This window comes from Myotis brandtii, unplaced genomic scaffold (assembly GCF_000412655.1).
Source record: "Myotis brandtii unplaced genomic scaffold, ASM41265v1 scaffold328, whole genome shotgun sequence".
NCBI lineage: Eukaryota > Metazoa > Chordata > Mammalia > Chiroptera > Vespertilionidae > Myotis > Myotis brandtii.
The window spans coordinates 1,299,008-1,320,660 of record NW_005362626.1 but is presented as its reverse complement, the minus strand read 5'-3'; the positions used below and the strand labels follow the sequence as shown (position 1 = coordinate 1,320,660).

General features: G+C 37.1%; 1 protein-coding gene across 1 annotated transcript in view; it reads left to right on the top strand.

Moving 5' to 3' along the window:
* The window catches only part of HCN1 (hyperpolarization activated cyclic nucleotide gated potassium channel 1), a gene marked incomplete at its 3' end in the record, with an annotated part of 302,392 nt that overhangs the window by 172,268 nt on the left and 108,471 nt on the right, over window positions 1–21,653 (top strand). The window contains exon 3 of the mRNA XM_005871057.2: window positions 6,007–6,168. Within this exon, the coding sequence (XP_005871119.2) occupies window positions 6,007–6,168 (162 nt within the window). The remainder of the gene's footprint in view (window positions 1–6,006; window positions 6,169–21,653) is intronic.

The following is a 21,653-nucleotide window of genomic DNA, read 5'->3' as shown; positions in this document are numbered from 1 at the left end:
ACTCTGAACTAATTGTTTGAGTTCTTGGGGGAGAATAAGATCAGGTTACTATTAAAAAATTAGTAGGGACTTGTTTTGAATAGAAGTCATACTATTCTGAGACGAGGAAAAAAATAGTAAGAAAAACTGCCGATATATGCTTGTTTGAAGGGATGGGAGGGCAGAGTTGAGAAAATACAAACATTAGAATTCTGCTTTCTGCTAGGAAAGGTAAAACCATAAGCCAAAACTGAGCAGAGCAGTCATGGGTTTGGGGGAAATGGAGAGAGAGAAAGTATAGGATAGATGGTGTTAGAAATGGATCACAGCCAAGGGCCTCAAATAAGGTTGCTACCCTAAAAAAAAAAAAAAAAAATGTTAGTAGCCACAATCTACATTTGCTCTTCAGTAGCTCAGGTACAGAAGGTGACTGTTTTGACTGATCAGAAGTTGACATTCTGATCAATGGAAAAACAGTCTTTAATAAATGGAGATGTGTGGTGGGTGGAGACCGAGAGGTTGATAAATGCCAGAAATGAGGTTATAGGTGGAATAGCCAAGTAGATGAACACTAAAGAAAAAGGATTTTTTTTATACAGTGAGACAATTGTCTGAAAGTGGCAAAAGGAAGATGGGAAAATGAGGGCACTGCTATCAAAAGCTAAAGCTGATGAAATATGAAAGAACTGAACTGACTCTTTAAGAAAACTACTGGAGAATCTTTGAGGAAACAGTGAGGGGACTCACAAGCCAAGCAGGAGAGGAAGAATTTTATGAAAAGACTGGGGGTGTTGAATGTTAATAGATAACATAAGGGAATTTTTGGAAGGGACAATGGAACAAAGAATCCAGGATAAAAGCACCCAACAACATGAGGCCCTGACCATCGGTGTGTGAGGTTGGGGAGTGGACCATTGCATTCGGGCATTTACAGAGGCTTCTAGAGATGAGAGGCCTGGGTAGCTGGCTTTTCTGAAGGTATGGACTGGCCATTTCTAAGGAGATCCCAGATAAAGCAGGAGACTAAAAAATCAGTCCAATGACTGCAGTCACCAGTCAGTGTTCAAAGAGGTGACTGTGGAGACTGCTGTTTTCTCATTTACCAAGTAAGCCCTTTAATAAGGCTTCATCCACTCTTTGTACCTAAAACCTACCTGGTAAGATAATCTGGATAATTTTTAAGGTTAGAATTGCAGAAGGTGCTGTAGGACTTTTACAATATTGATTTTATCATTGATTAGGACGAATCCATATTGAATCCTAGGTAGATGTTAGCTGTGAAACAGACTGAGTAGCTAAATGTTTGTATTTCTTGCATTGTATTGACAACATGGCATAGAGATGCTCTGTCAAAAAGATATGTCAAGTTATGCAAGTATAAATTTATAAAGAGAAAATAAAGAACATAACCATGTTTTATACCTTAACAATAAGAATGTTCTTTGTCAAGAGAGCCATTCCTGGCCCATTTTATTTTCTTAACATTGCTTTGATTAGAATTCTGATGGTATCTTTGAACCCTTGAATAAATTTTGAGATCATAGAAGCAATCTAGCCTATAAATGTTCCCCTTCTGGGAAGTCAAAGCCTAAGCGCAGATCACTGAATGCTATGAAAAGTGTTACATTGCTCTTCATAATTGTTGTGGTTAGGTAAAACATAGTAGATCAAATAGTTAAGGATTGATTAAGGCCCACTGATTTCATAGGTGGTTTATTAGAGTGAGAGTCACCTGAAACCAGTGTATCAGGAAAGAATGTGGAAGCATTTGTAAAGAACTCAGCTAATTTATGAATATCTGCCAAACAGCAGTTTGGGATTTGGCCTTTTAGAAACAGAATGGAATATACATTGCTCCTGGGAAAAATTTTACATATGGTGAACAATTCTGCAAACATTAGGGCAGGATTGGGGGTTCTGAATTAAATTATCTTAATCAGAGCATTTTTTAGTTTTGGGAAGTTGATTAGCTATCTTATCTGGAGTCATTGGACTCCAGCTGGGCAGAACTCTACAACTATAATATTATAAAAAGAATTGAGGGAGGCCCAGCTGGCATGGCTCAGCGGTTGAGCATTGACCTGTGAACCAGGAGGTGGGTTTGATTGGGTTTGATTCCCAGTCAGGGTACATGCCGGCTTGTGGGCTCAATCCCCAGTGTGGGGGCGTGCAGGAGGCAGCTGATCAGTGTTTCTCTTTCATCATTGATGTTTCTGTCTCTCTCTCTCCCTCTCCCTTCCTCTCTGAAATCAATAAAAATATATTTTAAAAAAAGAATTGAGTGGGGATTTGAGACCAGATCTATTCTTTCACTGAGCCATATGAACAACACAGTGTTCTGAGCTAGACAAATGTAAAGCAAGTGCCTTCCACTGATATGTTTTGTAGTCTGATTTTTTCATGAAAAGGAAATGAAAGAACTGCTTTTAAAACTTATTTTACTTCTTTTTTTTTCCAGTTGACTCTTACAAATACCACTTAAAAGCATATTGCTTGTGGTCAGAACGTCCTGTCTTTCTGCCACCCACACCCTGAGCATGCAAATCAGGTTTTAAGTCAATTCACTAGGAAGATAGAGACTAATTAACTTTTTAATTCCCTGATTAAAAACACAGAAGCGGTTACTTATGCTCTTACTGTTAAACACCTGCAACGTTCTCATTCATTCATGCAACAGTTTACTGAGCATCATCTGTGGTGTTATTTTTGTGTGAAGTCAAGTTTGCAGGAAGTAGTATTAATATAATTGATTTAGACAGGAATTCATCACTCAACAATACATATTCACCTCTTAGATGGGAAAAAAAAACAACAACCAGAAGCTATTGTCATCAATGGTATGGTCTGCTTGACCATATAGTCCAGTAATGTCACACTTAGACACTGAGAAGTTGTGGCAATGCATGAATTAGGTCAGATGTTTACTTCTTGGGTTAGCTTGACTGTCTACAGGTGTCTGAGCTCCATAAGAAAATGGTCTTATCAATCCAAATATTCCATGAGCAAGGTTTTAACAGGGCCATTAATAATCTCAGCAACTGGCCCCCGGTGATTTATGACTGTGCCTGTCTGAGTGGATGAATTATAGGAGCTCAAGGGACAACCAGGTGGGGCCCTGGCAGGCACTACACACACTCATGTGTGTATACATCAAAATGAGCACTATGTACATCATGACGGTCTTCTGTAAGGTAGATAAATCAGGTGGAGATACTTGGATTTGACTATTTACAATTGGCCTCCAATACTAACCAGTGTCAAAATAGCCAACTTGCTTCTGCCTCTTCTAAACTTAGGTAGTTCCAAAAAGTGTTATCACATTTGAACATATAATGTTAAAGGCCAAAAGGGGAGACAATTTATGAAATTAATTATGTGAATTATTGCTGAGCGCTCTTTATAGTACTAGACTTAGTATATAAATCTTGTACTAATACTGTATGCTAGCTTTGTGAGGTTAGGGATGGATGGGGTAGAGGACAGGCTTGATTCTAGGGATTTTCCTGTTATAGTAGGAGTTCCTTAATATTATGGTAGCACCAAAAATAAATAAGTAAATAAATAATAAATAAGTAAATGGAAACAACGTGTTTCTAATATGTTATGAAAGGCCTCTTTTCCCCCCAACAACTTCCTTTATAAAAATAGTGCTTATGTTTCTCTGGAAAACATTTCAGAAGTGATAGGGTTTTTCTAAAGGCATTGGTGAATATTAGCATATGTTACCTTTAATTCACTAAGTAATCCCTGAAGATTTCACAGAGAAAATCAAATTCCATAAAAACAAAATAGAAAATTCATGGAAGTCAGCTTTACTAAGAATGGCACTAGTCCCTCTAACAGCCCTAATCTCCCTCTACAGTCTGTAACTGAATGATGACTGCTACCTGTGTGCTTATAATGTACAGACTTGGGCAAGGGTTTCACATAGTTATTGTTTACTTCAGGGAATCGGGTTGAAAGGTAATTAGTTTCTTATTTGCTCCAGAGTTCACATTCTGTAACGTTACCCTATTTTCCAACAATGCACAAAAGTTATATTGAACTATTTTAGCAGGAAATACTTAGGTATAAATAGACTTCTATTACTAAACAACAACAAAATTTTAATCCATGGTGATTTTTTTTCTACTTTAATAGTAAAAACCTTTTTTTATTATGTTTTACTGTATTACTTTTAATGAGAAATTTTTGATGAAAACGTTATACAATTTCTATTTACAAATTCAGTGACCAAGAAATATCATAAGCAATAACCTCAAAAGGACTTTTCGATGGGTTTGCCAAATACAAAAACAAATTAAAAAATAACTTAAGGGAAAATAAAATTGTCAGTTCCTTAATTAAATTATGTGTATAGCTGTCTGAATGTCAAAATTCATGAGCTGTTGCCTTTAAATCTAGGACCCCAAACTTACTTTTGAAAGGAATTCAGAACAGTGCGTACATTTTCACAAAGCAAGATTATATTTTTGCTCACTGTAATTGCTGTGTCAAAAAGGGAGATAGTTTAAAGAAAGAATTAATGGCTAATAGAAATGGAGCAAGGTGGAAAACATTTAATTGAAGACAGACAGATTGGGTGATTTTATAACAGAAAAACTCCAACAATCCTGTTATCTTACCTCTATTAAGAATTATAGAAGTTTCCTTACAAAGATCTGTTTTCTAAATCAAAATACAAATTTTGTGGGGCTTGTTCTTTTCCTCAGAGAATTTTGCAATACTTGTCCTTCTTACTTCCAAAGTAAGTTATTCTTCTGAGAATTATACAAAATGTGATTCAAAATATCTCAATGTGCTGTGTCTTTGCATATATAGTGTAGCCATATTTATTAATTTCTTAAAAATGTCAATAAGAAAGAGTCATAGAAAAGGGTAGCCTGTACCGTGCAAACAATATAAATGGAAATAACAATTTTATTCTTTGTTAAATGTTGCTTAACTGTTTTTTTTTTTAACCAAATCCAGGGAATTGTTATCTCAAAGGCTACTATTCATGTTCAATATACACAGATAAAGAATTGCACTCATGCCCTGACCGGTTTGGCTCAGTGGATAGAGCGTCGGCCTGTGGACTGAGGGGTCCCGGGTTCGATTCCGGTCAAGGGCATGTACCTTGGTTGCAGGCACATCCCCAGTGGGGGGTGTGCAGGAGGCAGCTGACTGATGTTTCTCTCTCATCGATGTTTCTGGCTCTCCATCCCTCTCCCTTCCTCTCTGTGAAAAATCAATAAAATATATTAAAAAAAAAGAATTGCACTCATATAGCTAAAAGTTAACTGCAATTAATTCCCAGTCTTTATATTTTACAATTAAACTCCCCTTGTCAGTGGTCTTTAGTTCTTAGCTTACTATTATTATTATTATTATTATTATTATTTTGTCCTTCAGTAAGTCCCTTATCTTAATAAGGAATGAGAAAAAGAAGAGGGTTGCTATCACTTGTCAGTTTTGCTATCATGTTTTAAAGCAGCTTTGCTGAAATGCCCAGAAGAACATAAATGAAAATTACTTGCAAAACCAATGTTTTTTAAAATATGTTTTTATTGGTTTTTAGAGAGAAGAAAGGAGAGGGAGATAGAAACATCAATAATGAGAGAGAATCATTGATCTGCTGCCTCCTGCACACCCTCCACTGGGGATCGAGCCCACAACCTGGTCATGTGCCGCCCTGACTGGGGAAAACCTTGACCTCCTGGTTCGTAGGTTGATGCTCAACCCCTGAGCCACCTGGCTGGGCAAAACCAATGCTTTTTAAATGTGACCCATACATTTAATGTATCTCTGTTATCTCTGTTCTTTGCGGAGGACTCACAGTCGTTTGTAGTATTCAGAAAGCGGAATGCCTGGTCTCCGTGCAGAGAGAAAGAAATGGAATTCTGTTTCTCTTTGTAAAAGTCTTCTCATATTTTTTATGAAATCAGTACTTACACTATGTAATATCAATGACTACTGACATTGGTAGTATTCTTGACTTTTTAAAAAAATTTGATTATAAGAACCAACTTTATGTTTTGGTCCCAGATTTTCCACATGACCTACGACCTGGCCAGCGCGGTGGTGCGCATCTTCAACCTCATCGGCATGATGCTGCTGCTGTGCCACTGGGACGGCTGCCTGCAGTTCCTGGTGCCGCTGCTACAGGACTTCCCCTCCGACTGCTGGGTGTCGCTCAACAAGATGGTTGTAAGTCCCTCCTGTTATGTCCCACTCTGCGTTTGCACTGCTCCACCAACAAGTTATCTGTTTCTGTTAGAATGATCTAATTTCCCCCATCAATGTTTAGAGAAAACTTAACTTTGCTTCCATGGATGGAAAATCATAAGTTATGTTTCTTTTCTACAACAAAATTTTATTTACGTGAAATGTTCCTGGGGATGGACTAGTATATGTTACAGCCTCTATTTTTAGATATCTTACTCTGGTATCTTGAGGCATTTTATTTCAAAGGTACAAGGTACAAACATGCACGCAAATAACCATAGTACAACATTCTTTTTAAAATGCCTACTCCTGCCCTGGCCGGTGTGGCTCAGTTGTTTGGGCATCTTCCCGTGCACGGAAAGTCTGACGGTTTGATTCCCAGTCAGGGCACATGCTCCGGTTACAGACTCGATCTCTGGTAGGCAACATGATGTTTCGCTCTCACATCGATGTTTCTGTCTCTCCCTCTCCCTTCTTCTAGCTCTAAAAATCAGTGGGAAATCTTTTTTTTTAAATGCCTACTCTTTAGAATAACTTATTTCTTTCAACTTGATTTTAGCATTTACTATATTGATGACATGCGGTGCTAAGCATTCTTAAACATACGGAGACATGTGCCTTAGTATAAAAGCAAATGAGATGGTTATAAGGTGCAATGATATTTCAAACAGTAATTCTTTCTAGGGAAAACTTCATGGCAAAGGTAGCATTTAAACTTTGCCCTTAAAGATATGAAAATATTTTTTAAATATGTGAAGTATACATTTGATTTATAAAGTTAAATATAACCATATTCACATTAAGTCTAAGAGCATATGTTTTGCTCTAAATAGTGCAACACTCACAAAAGAAGTGAAACAATAGTGAATATTTTTCATATATACATTCGCAAATATTTGTTCTATTTATGTTAGTTCTCATATTTTCTTCTAGCATTACATTTTATTTCTTTCTGTGTTTTCAATTAAACCTATTGGGGTAACATTGGTTAATAACATTATATGAGTTTCAGGTATACAATTTTATAATACAGTAGAGGCTGGGTGCATGACATTGGTGCACACAGGGGGTAGAGGGTTCCCTCAGCCCAGCCTGCACCCTTTAGCAGTCCAGGAGCTCTCAGGGGGATATCCAACTGACAGCTTAGGTCGCTCCCCACAGGGAACAGGTCTAAGCTGCAGTTGGACATTCTTAGCATTGCCTTGGAGGTGGGCTGCTGAGCTCACCAGTGGCTGAGCAGCGCTCCCCTTGTGGGAGCACACTACCACCACCCCCCCCGGGGGGGGGGGGGGGGCAGCTCCTGTGTTGAGCGTCTGCCCCCTGGTGGTCAGTGTGCGTCATAAGGACCAGTCTTTCCACCATTTGGTCAATTTGCATATTACCCTCTTATATAGGATTGTTTGTGTATTCAATTGTGTGCTCACTACCCAGTCTAGTCTCCTTTCATAACCTTGTGTTTGGCTGCCTTTACCCTTTTTATCCTTCCCCTACCCACTTCTTCCCTGGTAACCACCATTCTGTTGTCTGTATCTATTAATTTGTTTTCTGTTTCTTTGTTTGTTTGTTCATTCATTGCATTTTGTTTTACATCCCACACATGAGTGAAATCATATGGTTCTTGTCCTTTTTCATCTGACTTATATTTACTTAGCATGATACTCTCAAAAAATAACAATTGTCTTTATTAAAAGAGTATTTTGGGGTATCCATACAGTCCATATAACTGTGCAATTATAATGTAGGGCAGGGGTCCTCAAACTTTTTAAACAGGGGGACAGTTCACTCTCCCTCAGACCATTGGAGGGCCGGACTATAGTTTTAAAAAAAACTATGAACAAATTCCTATGCACACTGCACATATCTTATTTTGAAGTAAAAAAACAAAACGGGAACAAATACAATATTTGTATTTGCATGTGGCCCGTGGGCCGTAGTTTGAGGACCCCTGATGTAGGGTAATATACTATTTATTATATTTAGTGATAAAGCATATTTAATGAATAAAATGTAGTTTGGTTTTTCTTTAGATTGGCCTGCATGTTCTCCTTTGTGTGTGTGTGTGTGTTTAATCTCATATCATTAAACCTTTACTAGTATTGTGGCCTAGATGTTATACAAAATGTGTTTCCTGAATTTACAGTTTGTTTCTTGGGTCTTTTTTTTTGATTGCAGGTTTATTTGTGAAATTGAATTAATTTTTTTTGCAATTACTTAGCATTATTTCTATGTTTAACTCAAACATAGAGGATGGATAACATTTAAATTGATTTCTATGTTTAACTCAAACATTGAGAATGGGAAACATTTAAGTTGGTGTGAAGATTAGCTTATTTTTCACACCAAAAATATGTAAAATTGTGAATATTGGTGATAGGAAAGAGATAAAAACCATAAAAAAAGACATTTTCGTACCAAAAGAGAATCTTGATGGTGTCATTTACCTTGGATATATTATTGTCTGTCCTAAAGCTTTTGTGTTCTAGAAAACTTTCCATAACAACACAACAAAGCAGTACATTTACACACAAAAAGTCATAAAGGAAAAGTGAAAATCCAATGTAAGAAAAAAGCACCCTACACTTATATATCATGCTTAATATACACAACAGTATGCTCTCTTATTGGTCCTCAGAGCAACAGAGAGAGGTAAGCACTGTCCTCCCCTGTTTTTAAAGGTTAAACTAATTATCCAATGTCACACCACAAGTATGGATTGTAGAACCAAGGTTAGAATGCCAATCTATCTGATGCCACGATTTCTGTTCTAAACCACACTAGAATATTTTGTATGGTACAGATTACAAAGAACAGTTAAAAGTAATTATGAAAGCCCAGCCAGCATTGTTCAGTGATTGAGTGTCGGCCTATGAACCAGGAGGTTGTGGTTCAATTCCTGGTCAGGGCACATGCCCAGGTGGGTTGTGGGCTCGATCCCAATGAGGGGAATGCAGGAGGCAACTAATCGATGCAGGAGGCAGCTGATCAATGATTCTCTCTTATTATTAATGTCTCTCTCTCTCTCTCTCTCTCTCTTTCTTTTCCTCTCTGAAATAAGTAAAAATACATTTTTTAAAAAAAAGTAATTATGAAAGATGGAATCTTTAGTCACAACATACCAGTAGCAGTAGAAAGTCACTCTAAAATCAGCATTTGAGCTGTGAAACTAAAAAGTGACAACTGATATGAGATGTAGATATTGAAAAACAAAGTCAAACTGGGAAGGCAAACTTAAGGGGCCAGACGAGGAGGAGTGCAGATGACACTGGTCATTCTTGGTTATCAGATTAAAAGTTATGCATTGTCCATATGACATTGATACTAAATTGTTTATGAGAAAGTTTAGTGAATTCCTTCTGCCTTCCTTCTTTTCCACATCTTTCATTTTAAATCATTTATATCCTTAAATATTATTTTGAATCTTTCTTAACCATATTTGCATTTATAGCTATATCCTTAACTCTATATGTATATTTTAAAAATTCTTCTTTACCACATTTTGCATCTATATCCATATACAAATACTTTTAAAAATTCTCTTTAACTATAACCACATTCATATCTGTATTTTTATGTATACCAATATATCACTAGCTAATTATCCATATATGTCCTGTGATGAGAAATTCAGAGTTCATGTTATAACTATTCTGTATCTTTAATGGGTGATTTATTCAATATATTTTCCTTATATTAACTATTTCTAATCTGCATTTCATTCCATAGAAGTAGGTTCAGTTCCTCTCAGCTATTTCTTTTGCAATCTTTATAAGTTCATCACTAAAAGAATTATTAAATGTGTGTTTTTTTAAGTCAGTCAATACTGTGGTGGATTACTTGAATTGCTGAAATAGGAGATTTGACTGGCAAAATGCTACTTGAAATGGGATTAACCTTGCTTTGCATTTGTAATATTTGCTTTTCTTTTATTCAAGAAATGTTTGAATTATAAAATTCTAGCTGCATGAAAATCTTGTATTAGTGTGATAATTAATGTCTAATATAATTAATTTTAAAAATCTTGTCATTCCCATGGTATTTTGTGACTATGATTTAGGCATATCACACTAACATTGTCTTAGTTCATTATTAAAGGGATTAGACATAATGGTTTTTGGTTTAAATTACAAATATGAAATATTTATTTTAAGAATCTAAGAACATGAAAATTATGACACGTTTGAACTAACATTTTAATTTTGATGGCATTTAGGGAATGATTTTCCAGAATAAATAGAGAAGGATTTATAGCTAAATAATATGTTCCTGGGTCATGTTTCTCTCCTTGAAGTCTGCAAGTTTACTCTGAGGGATCCTACAAGTTTCCCCCAGCAATCTCATAAGCACTGGCAATAGTTTGAAAAGTTTCAACATGAGCATATTATGAACCTAGGATCAGCTGAATGCCCTAACTATGGAGTCTGGATATGCTTTTGTTGAAATGTGTTGTGTCATGAGGTGTTATTTAAAATAATTCTGGCTTATGGGTTAATAAATAAACAATCCATTTATACCAAATGAAAGCTAAATGATATATTAAATGTGGTGCAAAATTTTCACTGGAGTCAAAAGGAGAAATGAGTTGGAAAACTTAATCATTTGTTATATAGCCCATGGTTGTATTGTGTTAAGCTATGCACTCTGCAATAATTAGTGCCCTAACAGCACTATATTTACATTGTATGCAACTATCTGGTTTCAGCAAAACATCATCTGTCTCAGTAGATTTGTACTAAGATACATTTATTATTTTTTTAGTATTTGCTTTGTAAATTTCTTTTTGTTTTAATTTTATAAGAGCTATAAGGATAAGAAACATATTTCTAGTTTTATACTCATATTTGTTTGAGAAATATAATCAAAATATTTTAAGCCAAGTCAAGGGTCATACATTATGTTTTATTTTGTTGTGATTTGAAGGAATCTACACACTATTTCAACCTGAGATGCCACTCTAGAGGTCAGGTAATATGCCTTAGATGTATCCATATATCACACAGATCCGATGCCAACCTTGCCTAGGTTGCTAACAGTAAAATATTCATTGTTTATAATCAAGTGAGTAATTATCAACAGTATTTGAAAATTATGTATAAAGGAGTTATTATAGTATTTATGCATTTTCAATGTTCTTCTTTGGATGATTTTTACTTTGATAATTTTTACATCAAAATATATCTTCAAAAATAAGTAATCACTTGACCAACTCCTGGGAAATATACACAAAATTCATAAAATTTTAATGCTCTTCAGTTCTATATACATAAGATAACAATATATTCCAGAAAAAAAGTAAGCTGTATGAACCATATTGACTACGAATATCAGAGAAAAAAAGAGATATAAAATGTCTAGAGAGTCTAATTAATAAAACCTATGTAGAGAAAATAAAGGATTTGATTAGAAGATCTAGGTAACAATCCAATTTTGTTTTCTTCTGAGAGAATGTGTCAGGGACACTTACTGACAACCAAACAGTCACACTATGCAATTTTCCCAGCTCTCTTCCAGCTGAGTGGGGCCCTGTGATCAGTATGTTCAAGGGTCTCTGAATGGCTGTGTCATCTTTCATTTGCAGGTCTAAGCATGAAAAAGCTGGTGTGCGACCCTCCAGATTCTCTCTAGAGGCATGTGTTTTAATTGTCACCCACTCCCTGAGGTAGCTTATTCATCCTAACTCATCAAGATGACAGACTAGAAAGGGTAAACGCTGACAGAATTGAATGTAGAGACATGGATTCCAGAATTGCCTCTACCACTGAAACATCGGTGATTTCAGGCAAAGCACTGAAGTTCCTGTACTTCAGCTCTGAAACGAGTGTGTGTGTTTTTTTATTTCATTTAGGTCATCTCCCCAAGTGCCATCCTTTTGCCAGGCATGATCTTAAGCCCTGAACGCACAGTAGAGAATGAGACGAAGCCCCTGCCCTCACCAGTGCTCACATTCTGTACGGCTTCTAACTGAAAGCTAGAATTAAGAGCTTATCAACATGTAGGCTCTTCTCTGAAGGAATTTATAAACAAGTAGAATAGGAAATTACATGCGGAAGCCATTAATGCCAATTTGAATTGAGGCCTTATGAAATGTGTGCATAGCCCAGAGACCTCTGAACCAGGGCCTAGCCCTCTCTCTGCCTGCCAAGCCCGGGACACATGAAAACTCAGCCAGGCAGACAAGCCTCTTTTTACAATTTTTTCTAATTTAGCCACCCAGACAGTGCTACTTTTCTTCACTTCACAGAGTGGCATGTCCGTGGCAGCCGCCTGTGGCCTAAGATAAAGTCTATGCGTAGTATAAACTGAAGGTTGGGGGACACAAAGTGGGTAGACATTTATTTCAACTACTATCAGCTTGTTTGGGATCAGGAAGCTTGGGCAAATGGGGATTGAGACACGTCAGTCACTTCCAGCTCAAACACTGTTATAGTCACCACAGGCACACTGGGGCACTAGAGTAGGAAGAGTTTGTTGGCATCTACTTTAAGGGAATTATTTGGGGGGAAAAAAGGAATATATATCATTCATTTGCAAGTTTCCATACCCAAGCAGAATGTTGAAAACTAGGATTATTGTATTATCTATTCATACTCTAGCAAATATACAAAGACAAAGTTAAAATTGGTTCACTTTTTCTTTTAGAAAGCCCAATGAACTATTTAGATAATGATTGATTAAAATAATATAACGGATAATATAACTAAAAATGAAGCTAAAATATCTTAATTGAAAAGATATGTCCTCTCTTGAGGTGTAGCAATGTATTGCAGATCTGTAATTCTATAAATTAGGAATTGTGTTAATACATTGTTGATTTTTTTCTAAATAGAATGTATTGCCACAGACTATTTTAAAGTCCTGATAAAAAGTAACTAATTTGCTGACAAGTCACTATGTAGCTCTACTGAAAAAAAAATGCATTCATAGGTCCTATGAGTTATAATAACAAAGTAGGTTAGCAGCCTGCTGAGTACAGTAGTTCTCCTTCACCATCCAATTTCCTATTTCTGCCTAATAGGAAAACCAGCCTGGTGCCTGCTCTCTATTGAATAGAAACCTCATCACAAAAGAAACAAGTCGCCTACTGTGTTCTTCCTTCTCAGACATGTACTCAGTTATGGGAACAATCGTATGGAAATGAGTTCTAATCTGGTCTTTTGTTTTCAAATGAAATATGTATGAGAGAAAAGTGAATTATCCTTCCCTCTAAAGAAGGATAAAGGGTATTACTTAAATTACATATTGGCCAAGACTACATGAAGTGGCCTTACCAGTACCAAGACTGATACGGAAGTTTCAAATGTGTTTGTTCTTCTTATATAGACCAGCTCTTCAGTATTAAGCAACAAATAGCTAGAAGCAGCACCATTCTTGCCAACTAGCATAGCCAATTTATCAGATAAGACCTTAGGAATATGTAGTAGAATCATTAGCTGGTCTTCTCTATACTTTAAGGTATAGTGATGTGTCCAGTGAGGCTAAAGTTAAATACTCTTCTACCATCACCAGCCAGGTGCCTCAGAAACTGGGCTCCATCTCAGTGAGACTTAACACCAGGCCTCCCTGAATAACCTGTTGTCTCCTACTCCATGTATAGAGCTATGAGCATATCCATCTGTGGGCTCTAACCATTTACTTTAACTGTCTAAGCTAGATAAAGATGAAAGATTACAGAAGAAAGTTTGAGAATTCCCCATCATATCTTTGTAATTCATAAAAAGATATATAATCATGAACCACTGTACAGTCTATGTCAGGGGTCCTCAAACTTTTTAAACAGGGGGCCAGTTCACTGTCCCTCAGATGGTTGGAGGGCCGGACTATAGTTTAAAAAAAACTATGAACAAATTCCTATGCACACTGCACATATCTTATTTTGAAGTAAAAAAACAAAACGGGAACAAATACAATATTTGTATTTGCATGTGGCCCACAGGCCGTAGTTTGAGGACCCCTGGTCTATGTATTCCAATATCTTTTTCTAGAATATAAGATCAAAAAACATTTTCTCTAAATATATTCTAAAGATAAAAGTAGATATTGATTATGATAGCTACTTATACTGTCCACCAAAGCAATCGTATATATACCGAGCACCTGTGTTAGCCTTTGCCATTGTGATCAGTGTGGTCATCTAAGATCTTTATGCCTGCAAGTTAGGGAAGGGCTTCGGGTAGAAAAATCTTTAATTTCAATTGTATTCAAATGAGGATATAATTCAGTTTGATGATCTCAATTTACACGAACTATATTTTTGTCCTTTAGATGTTTTTTTTTTAAAAAAATTATGTCCTAAGTCCAGCTATTGATTCATATTTATAAAAACTTATTTAGTTTAATGGAATTATAAGATGCTTGGGAAAATACCATTTCAGGTGGTACCCATTGCTAACTCCACACTACTCCCAAGTTGAAACTAAATAATTAATGCTCCATTAAATGATGATTATATTCTGTCCAGCACTTTTGTAATTCAGCTCTCAACTATCGTACCAATTCTTTAAAAAAAAAAAAAAGGCGGGGGAGAAGTTTGGCATAGGTCAGTAATCAGTAAATATTAGGTAAATGAAATTAAAGATTTTATTAATCTTCAACTTTTAAAGATTTTATTCATGACTTCTCCTGAAGGTACTTTTACATGCAAATATCAATGAATACATACATTATGAATTAAGAATGAGATACTAAACATATCTGTCAAAGATCAAGCAGGAAGTTAGTGACTGAACTGGATCTAAGATAGCATCTAAGTAGGGAAAAGTTGATGGAATTTAGTGATAGTTGGAGCAAAGACCAATAAATGATGGAGTGTAAGTGGAATACCTTTAGTCTTATGTAAGGACGTCTTCTGTGAAGGTGAATTATTTTAAATTGAGTATAAACTCTAGGGAAATTGAACTCAAAGTCACTACTTTGGTACTCTAGGTGAGCCCAGCTCCCTGGCCCATGCAAAGTGCACCTTAAGGTGATGGTATCATGAAGAAAAGATGGTGGACTGATTGCACAGGATCTTTCACAAACTGTGAAAATTGGGATGAACCACTTGTCCATGGTGTAGGTAAATAATGTGTGAATTTATAGACAGGACAATGGAAATGCTGGAAATTACAGCCTGGATGTTGATTGCAAGCAAGACTCTGCATCCTATATAATAAAAGGCTAATATGCAAATAGACTGAACAGTGGAACAACCGGTCACTATGACACACACTGACCACCAGGGGGGCAGACGCTCAATGCAGGAGCTACCCCCTGGTGGTTAGTGCGCTCCCAGAAGTTGGGCTGATGGCTGGCGAGCATGGCGGCAGTGCCGGGAGCCTCTCCTGCCTCCATGGCAGCGCTAAGGATGTCTGAATGCTGGCTTAGGCCCGCTCCCCGTCAGTTGGACATCCCCTGAGGGCTCCCGGACTGCGAGAGGGCGCAGGCCGGGCTGGGGGACCACCCCCCTCCCCAAGTGCACAAATCTCATGCACTGGGCCTCTAGTTAAATTATAAAAGAAATTAATTGTGAGCACTGAGAAAAGGCAGTGTGTGGTCAAAACAAGCACTTGTTTAATAAAGCCAAATCATAACCAATCTGCCTTTTTTAAATTCTCTCTTCATTTGTAGATAACTTATCATGGGAGGAAAAAAGATTGTTGAAAACTTAATGTACATATACCAGTCCACTGTTTATTTTCTAAAATGATCATTAGACTAATACAAACAGTTTATACAATGCTTTCTACAGATTCTTCGTCATATCTTAACAAATAATTGGATTAATAGAATATTGAATTGAGTGGGTTAATAGCTGGTTGAGTGAGTGTTTGTGTTTTTTTTTTGCTCCCATACCCCAAGGTGCAGATTAATAGATAGATATCTACATAGAAGATGTGTGTACCTCTGTGGGTTATGACATTTTTTCAACATAATAATCCAATGTCTTTTCAACATATTAATAACACCCTAGTTGCAGTCACTGAAGATGCAGCTAACAGAAATCAAAAGAGAATGCTGGGTTATAGACTCACTTTCAGGAAGGTCTTGTTAAAAAGAATGATGAACTGAGTCTAATAGAATGGAATTTTTATGTGGCAGAACAAAAGGTCTTTAATAATGTCAGAAAAAAAGGCAAGGGACAAGTACGGGAATCAGGCAAGGATGTGATAAATACAGAGGGTTTTAGTGGCTATAGTTTCAATATCCTATATAATAAAAGCATAGTATGCAAATTGTCCTCTTGACCCGGCGGTTATTGGGAGTTTGACCAGGGGACAGGGCCGGCCGGGGAAAGGGAGGGAGGCCCCGGCTGGTGGCAGCGGCAGGAGGAGTTGGGGGTGGGGCGGGGGGAGAGGGAGTACCTGGCTGGCATCCAGCAGCTGCTAGGGACCCTACCAGTGCACGAATTTAGTGCACCGGGCCACTAGCATATCAATAATCAAGACCCATATTAACTAGAAAATTTTAACCAACAGTATTTTTACAAGAAAATATTTAGTTTAATTTGTGGCCTCCAGTTATAAGAATTTTTAATTCTACAGGCAATTATTTTCTGACCAAAAGGTACCTAATTATATCTTTGAAAGGTAAATGCTCACTGGTTATCTACTTTTATTCCTGACATGATGCTTTTAAACTAATTTAGAGCCATTTATAAATTTTTTCGTATGTAAGATAAATTAAGGATTTTGTGACATGTCAATAATTAACTTGTTTTTCAATAACCACTTTTTCTCAAAGAACTCTCTTGATTATTTGACAGAGCATTTAAGTATTAAGAAAGCACTAAAGTGCGCCTGCAGGTTGTAAAAACCCATGAAGAGTCTGCCAGGGAGAATGGAATCCCGCCAGATTGAACAAAAGAGATGCCATTATCTTTACACAGAATCTTTTCAATTGTATAAACAGGAAAGGGGCTCATTGCTTTGCAATGTGTTTTTCTTTGCAGCGTGTCTCTTAAGGTGTAGCAGAATTTAGTTCATAAAACTCTATCCCTCTTTATGATAGATCACAGGGATAAACTCCCTGAGAAACTTAGAAGTATGCAGCCCTCCTTCAAAAAACCGTTAACATCTTATAAGTATTTATTCTATTTTTATTTATTACTAGTAATAAGAAAAATCTTTAAAATTATAACAAAAATATTATCCTGGATTAAATTAATCATTTGCCAGCTTCCATTTAGAGCACAGAGAAAAAGATGGACTTACTGTTTAACTTGCAGGAAGTAAGAAGTTGCATATTTCACAATTGACTTCACCCAAAATAATGCCAAACCTTACATTGTGATGCAGCTGCTTGTAAAGTTGCTGATTATTTTCATTGCTATCAAGTTATGGAAAGTTGAACCTACAGCTTCCCCAAAAATGCTTATGTCTTTATTTAGAGATAAAATAGATAATAAATAAGTTAATTCATTCTCCCTCTATGAATTTTAATTTGTGAAATTACATTTTCTAGAGGATGCAGAGCAAACCTTAGTGAGAAGGGTTAAATCTATATGAAATAAACAACTGGTTAACCAAACATCTGTAACACATCTGATTAATATTAATAAAACACAATTAATCAAAGCCTTAAACAGCCTTACTTTTTTTCACATTTCCCAATAGCTTAATGAAAAAGAGTTCCGTGGCAAGAGAAATGAGGAAAGTGTCTGAGATTTATTCAAAAAAATAATTCTAGTAGAGAATTAATGCAGGTTTAGCCCAACCCAGTGCCTGAGGCTATGCTTCTTTGTAGCATAAAACAGTTGACTATACAATGGTGATCCCAAAAAATCTTACATGTCAAATAGTTATTTAATATTGTTTATAATATTCCAGTTACCATGACAGAAAAGAAAAATCTTTCACCAGCTTTTGAAACCAAAAAAATACCCTATTACTAGCAGGATCAACTAAGTTAATAAAAATAATTAGAAAATGTTATTCTCTAAAAATACTATTTAATATATAAATTTGACTGCACATAGAACATTCTTTCAAAGGCTCTTGACGACTTGAGGCTATCAAATGAAATTAACTTTTGAAAAATAGATTTTTTTAAATGAAGTCCAATTTGGTCAAAGGATATTACCCAACCATTGTCTGACCCAATTAAACTGATTTCAAAATGGATAGCAAACTTAAATGCCTACAGGAGCCAATCTAGTGATACTGATGTGTGAATTAGACCAAGCGTAAGAAGAAAAGCAGCTGCTTGCCTCTGGTGACCAAGGGACACAGCTGCTCCTCAAATCGAGCTGATGATCATCAGGTGGAAATTCATGCCCAATGGTGCCCAGCAGACCTTCAGTTTCCAACTTCTGAAATCAATCAGTTAGTTCATAAGGTTGAAACCAGGAATATGGGCTTTGTCACTACAAGTATTGGTGTCTTCCTTCAGACTCAGGCCCTCACAGAATTTCTACTTTCTCCCCATTTACAAAGGGGGAAAAGCAATTAAGGAAAGGCACTAGGAAAAAATGAGAGAAAGGGGATTTGTCTGCATTAATGGTTCAGTCTGGACTTATCACACCGCTTACATGATTTCAATTTCTTTTACATGAATTAATTGGTTTGACAATTTCTCTAAATGATATGATAAATTATCAAAAAGTTATGATTTGAAAAAACTGGCCTTGACAAAATACATAAGTAAAAAGGCAAGAACATTATTAATTCAGCACTGTTCACGAGAATTCTTTATCGTTGCAAGGGGAAAATAATGCAATTTTGGTATGAAAAACGGTAAAAAATTCACCACTTGGATTCTGTTGCGAAGGGTTTTCTCAAAATTAAAAGCCATGGTCTTCACTTCCCCCATTGCCTACTACTGAGAAATACCTGGTGAGCAACCCATTAATTAGTAAATCAAGACCTAGAACTTCCCTGCAGCTAGAACCATAGTTACCTGACTCAGGGGACCTGCAATTCAAGCTTTAGACTCTAAATATTCCAGATGAAGAAGAGCTTTAATAAAGATGATTATGCAGCATCATCCTTATGTCAGTAATAAAATAAAAAAATATATCCAGCATCTTAACTTTATCATAAAGAAGATTCCTTCTGTTGTAAGGATGTAGTGTTCAGGCTGGACTGAAAAAGACTTGGAGAAGTGTGCTGTATATACAATTAGGTGTAATCCCCCTCACCCCATACCGCAGGACTAATTTGCACCCATTTATTGTCATTAACTTGGGAGGCACTAGTAGCATTTATGGATCATCTACCTACCTACCTTTTTTTCTTTTTGAGTGACTATTTTTGTACCTGCTGATGGAAAATAGATTGATAATAAAACAATGTCTTGCCCTCATGGTTGTCTTTTTTTCCAGGAAAATAGAAAATAAACAAAATAAAGAGCTGTAAAGGATAATTCCAGGCAGCACAATCCTATTAAAGGAATCCAAAGCAAGAGAACAGAACACAGTGACCTGGGTCAAGCAGATCTATTTAAGACAGCATGGTTTTTAGATGCCACCTCTGAAAAGATGGCATCTGAGCCAAGAACTCAAAGAAATGGAAGAATGAGTTACGCAGATATCGGAAAGGCGAGACATCCAGGAGGAAGGGACAGCCTGTGCAGAGCTGACTGGTGGCTGGAGAGATGATGTTGGAAGGGTACCCCCAGGCCAGCGAAGTCACAGCGGGTCTTGGAGATTTGGGGACTTCTGCTCTGTGACAGGAGAAGCTAAATGAGACCCAGTTTTTTGAGCTATGAGAGCCCCTTCCAGGGCAGACAGGACCCAGAGGAGGGAATCCGATGTTCTTATTTCCCAGGGGAAATTAGAGTGCCAGGCACCGAGGTGCAAGTGTGGGAGCAAATGTCCTAGCAAGTCGGCAGCAAGGAGGTGGTTGGGACAGAGCAGCAGAGCCCGGAGCAGCGCAGCACTGGGCTGTGTGCGATTGAAGCTCAGGCAGGCGGGCACAGCACCAGGTGGGCAGCAGCCCGTGATCTTGACCTGAACTAGGGAGGTCTGGCAGTGGGGCAGCAGCCGCTGCCCCCTGGGAGGGCAAGAAAGCACCCGTGGGCTGCATAAGTAAGTCAGACTGATTTGAGAAGACGTGTGACATATTCCCTGGCAATGTGGGTAGAAGACAGGCCTAAGTGTCTTTGGTCATGAAGGTGGGAGAACAGCTAAGTAGTTAATTTACTAGTAGATATAAACATTATCAGACCTCATGTATTCTAGGGAGAGATCATTTTGGGAGATTCATTATTTCATTATGTTAGGCCGTCAACAAATGTTTACTGATTGTCGGCTCTGCACCCAGCACCGTGGTCAGTCCATTATCCTGCCCTGGGAGGCCTCTGTCCTAATTGAACTTGGTACTATAAAAGGAATAAATGAGGGTAAGCTCCATTTCTTCAAGTATCACGTTTAGTGAAGAGAAACCAAAACAAATGTTGGATGTGTGGCCGTCTCGAATCTCCAGTGAAGTTTGAGCTCTTTGATTTATGTTTTTGTCATCAGTATTTGAGAGTCTCCACATTTATTCCAAACTGAAGCTGATTCTTAGTCAACATGTATAATGATATCAGATGTTAGTATTTGATTTTTCTTTTTACCTTCTTTTAAATCTCCTTTAAATATCCCTACTTCCGGGAAGTCCTGTTAAAGAAATCTGTGTACTTGCATTTATATCAAATGAGGTCTTTGAAAATCCATTCTAAAATGCTGCTATGATTATAAAAATCATATCCTGTGATCTGCTTTAACTGGAGAGGACCTTCCATGTCCCTGTGAGCCACGTTCTCTCTCTTGTCTGCTCATGGATTGATGCGGGGTACCCAGAATAACGTCATGGAGATAAAATGGAACTCTCGTTTTAAGGGAGATTTCAATTGGACTCGTTTTCCTCTAAAGAGACAAAAGATAATATTCACATGATTTTCCATTTTAACGTATTATATTTCTTTATTTTCATTTGATAGAAAAGAAAACTTACTAAAAAACATTAAATTAATGTATTTAATTTGAAGGCTAAGGTATCATTTGGCCCATTACGTTTCCCTGATATATTTTCCTTATTTAAAATTTGATTTTTAGCAAATGTGCACTATAGTCACCTGATATGTCTATGGAATTGTATTCTGTGTGAACCTTTGGAATTGCAATAGTGTCGGGGCACATGTCCTACAGAGCAGATTCCATGTGTCTCTAGAGATGTTACAGAGAGAGAGATTGAGAGAGAGGGAGGGAGGGAGGAAGGGAGAGAGGGAGGGAAGGAGAGAGAGAGAGAGAGAGAGAGAGAGAGAGAGATTGATTTGAGCATCATAATTCAGTTCAAGGAATTGGCCCCCTTTTGGTGTTTATCTCCTCCCTCCATCACCTACCACTTGTCTGAGGAGGGGAAGCGACACTGAACTGAGAAGGAAACATTCCGTAGTGACCTTGCAGTGACATTCTGATGGACCACTGGTAGCTGAGTACATAGAATAATCAATATGTTAAATGGAGATAGTGCTTTATAAAAATGTAATGATGCGGTAGGAAGGCGCAGCGA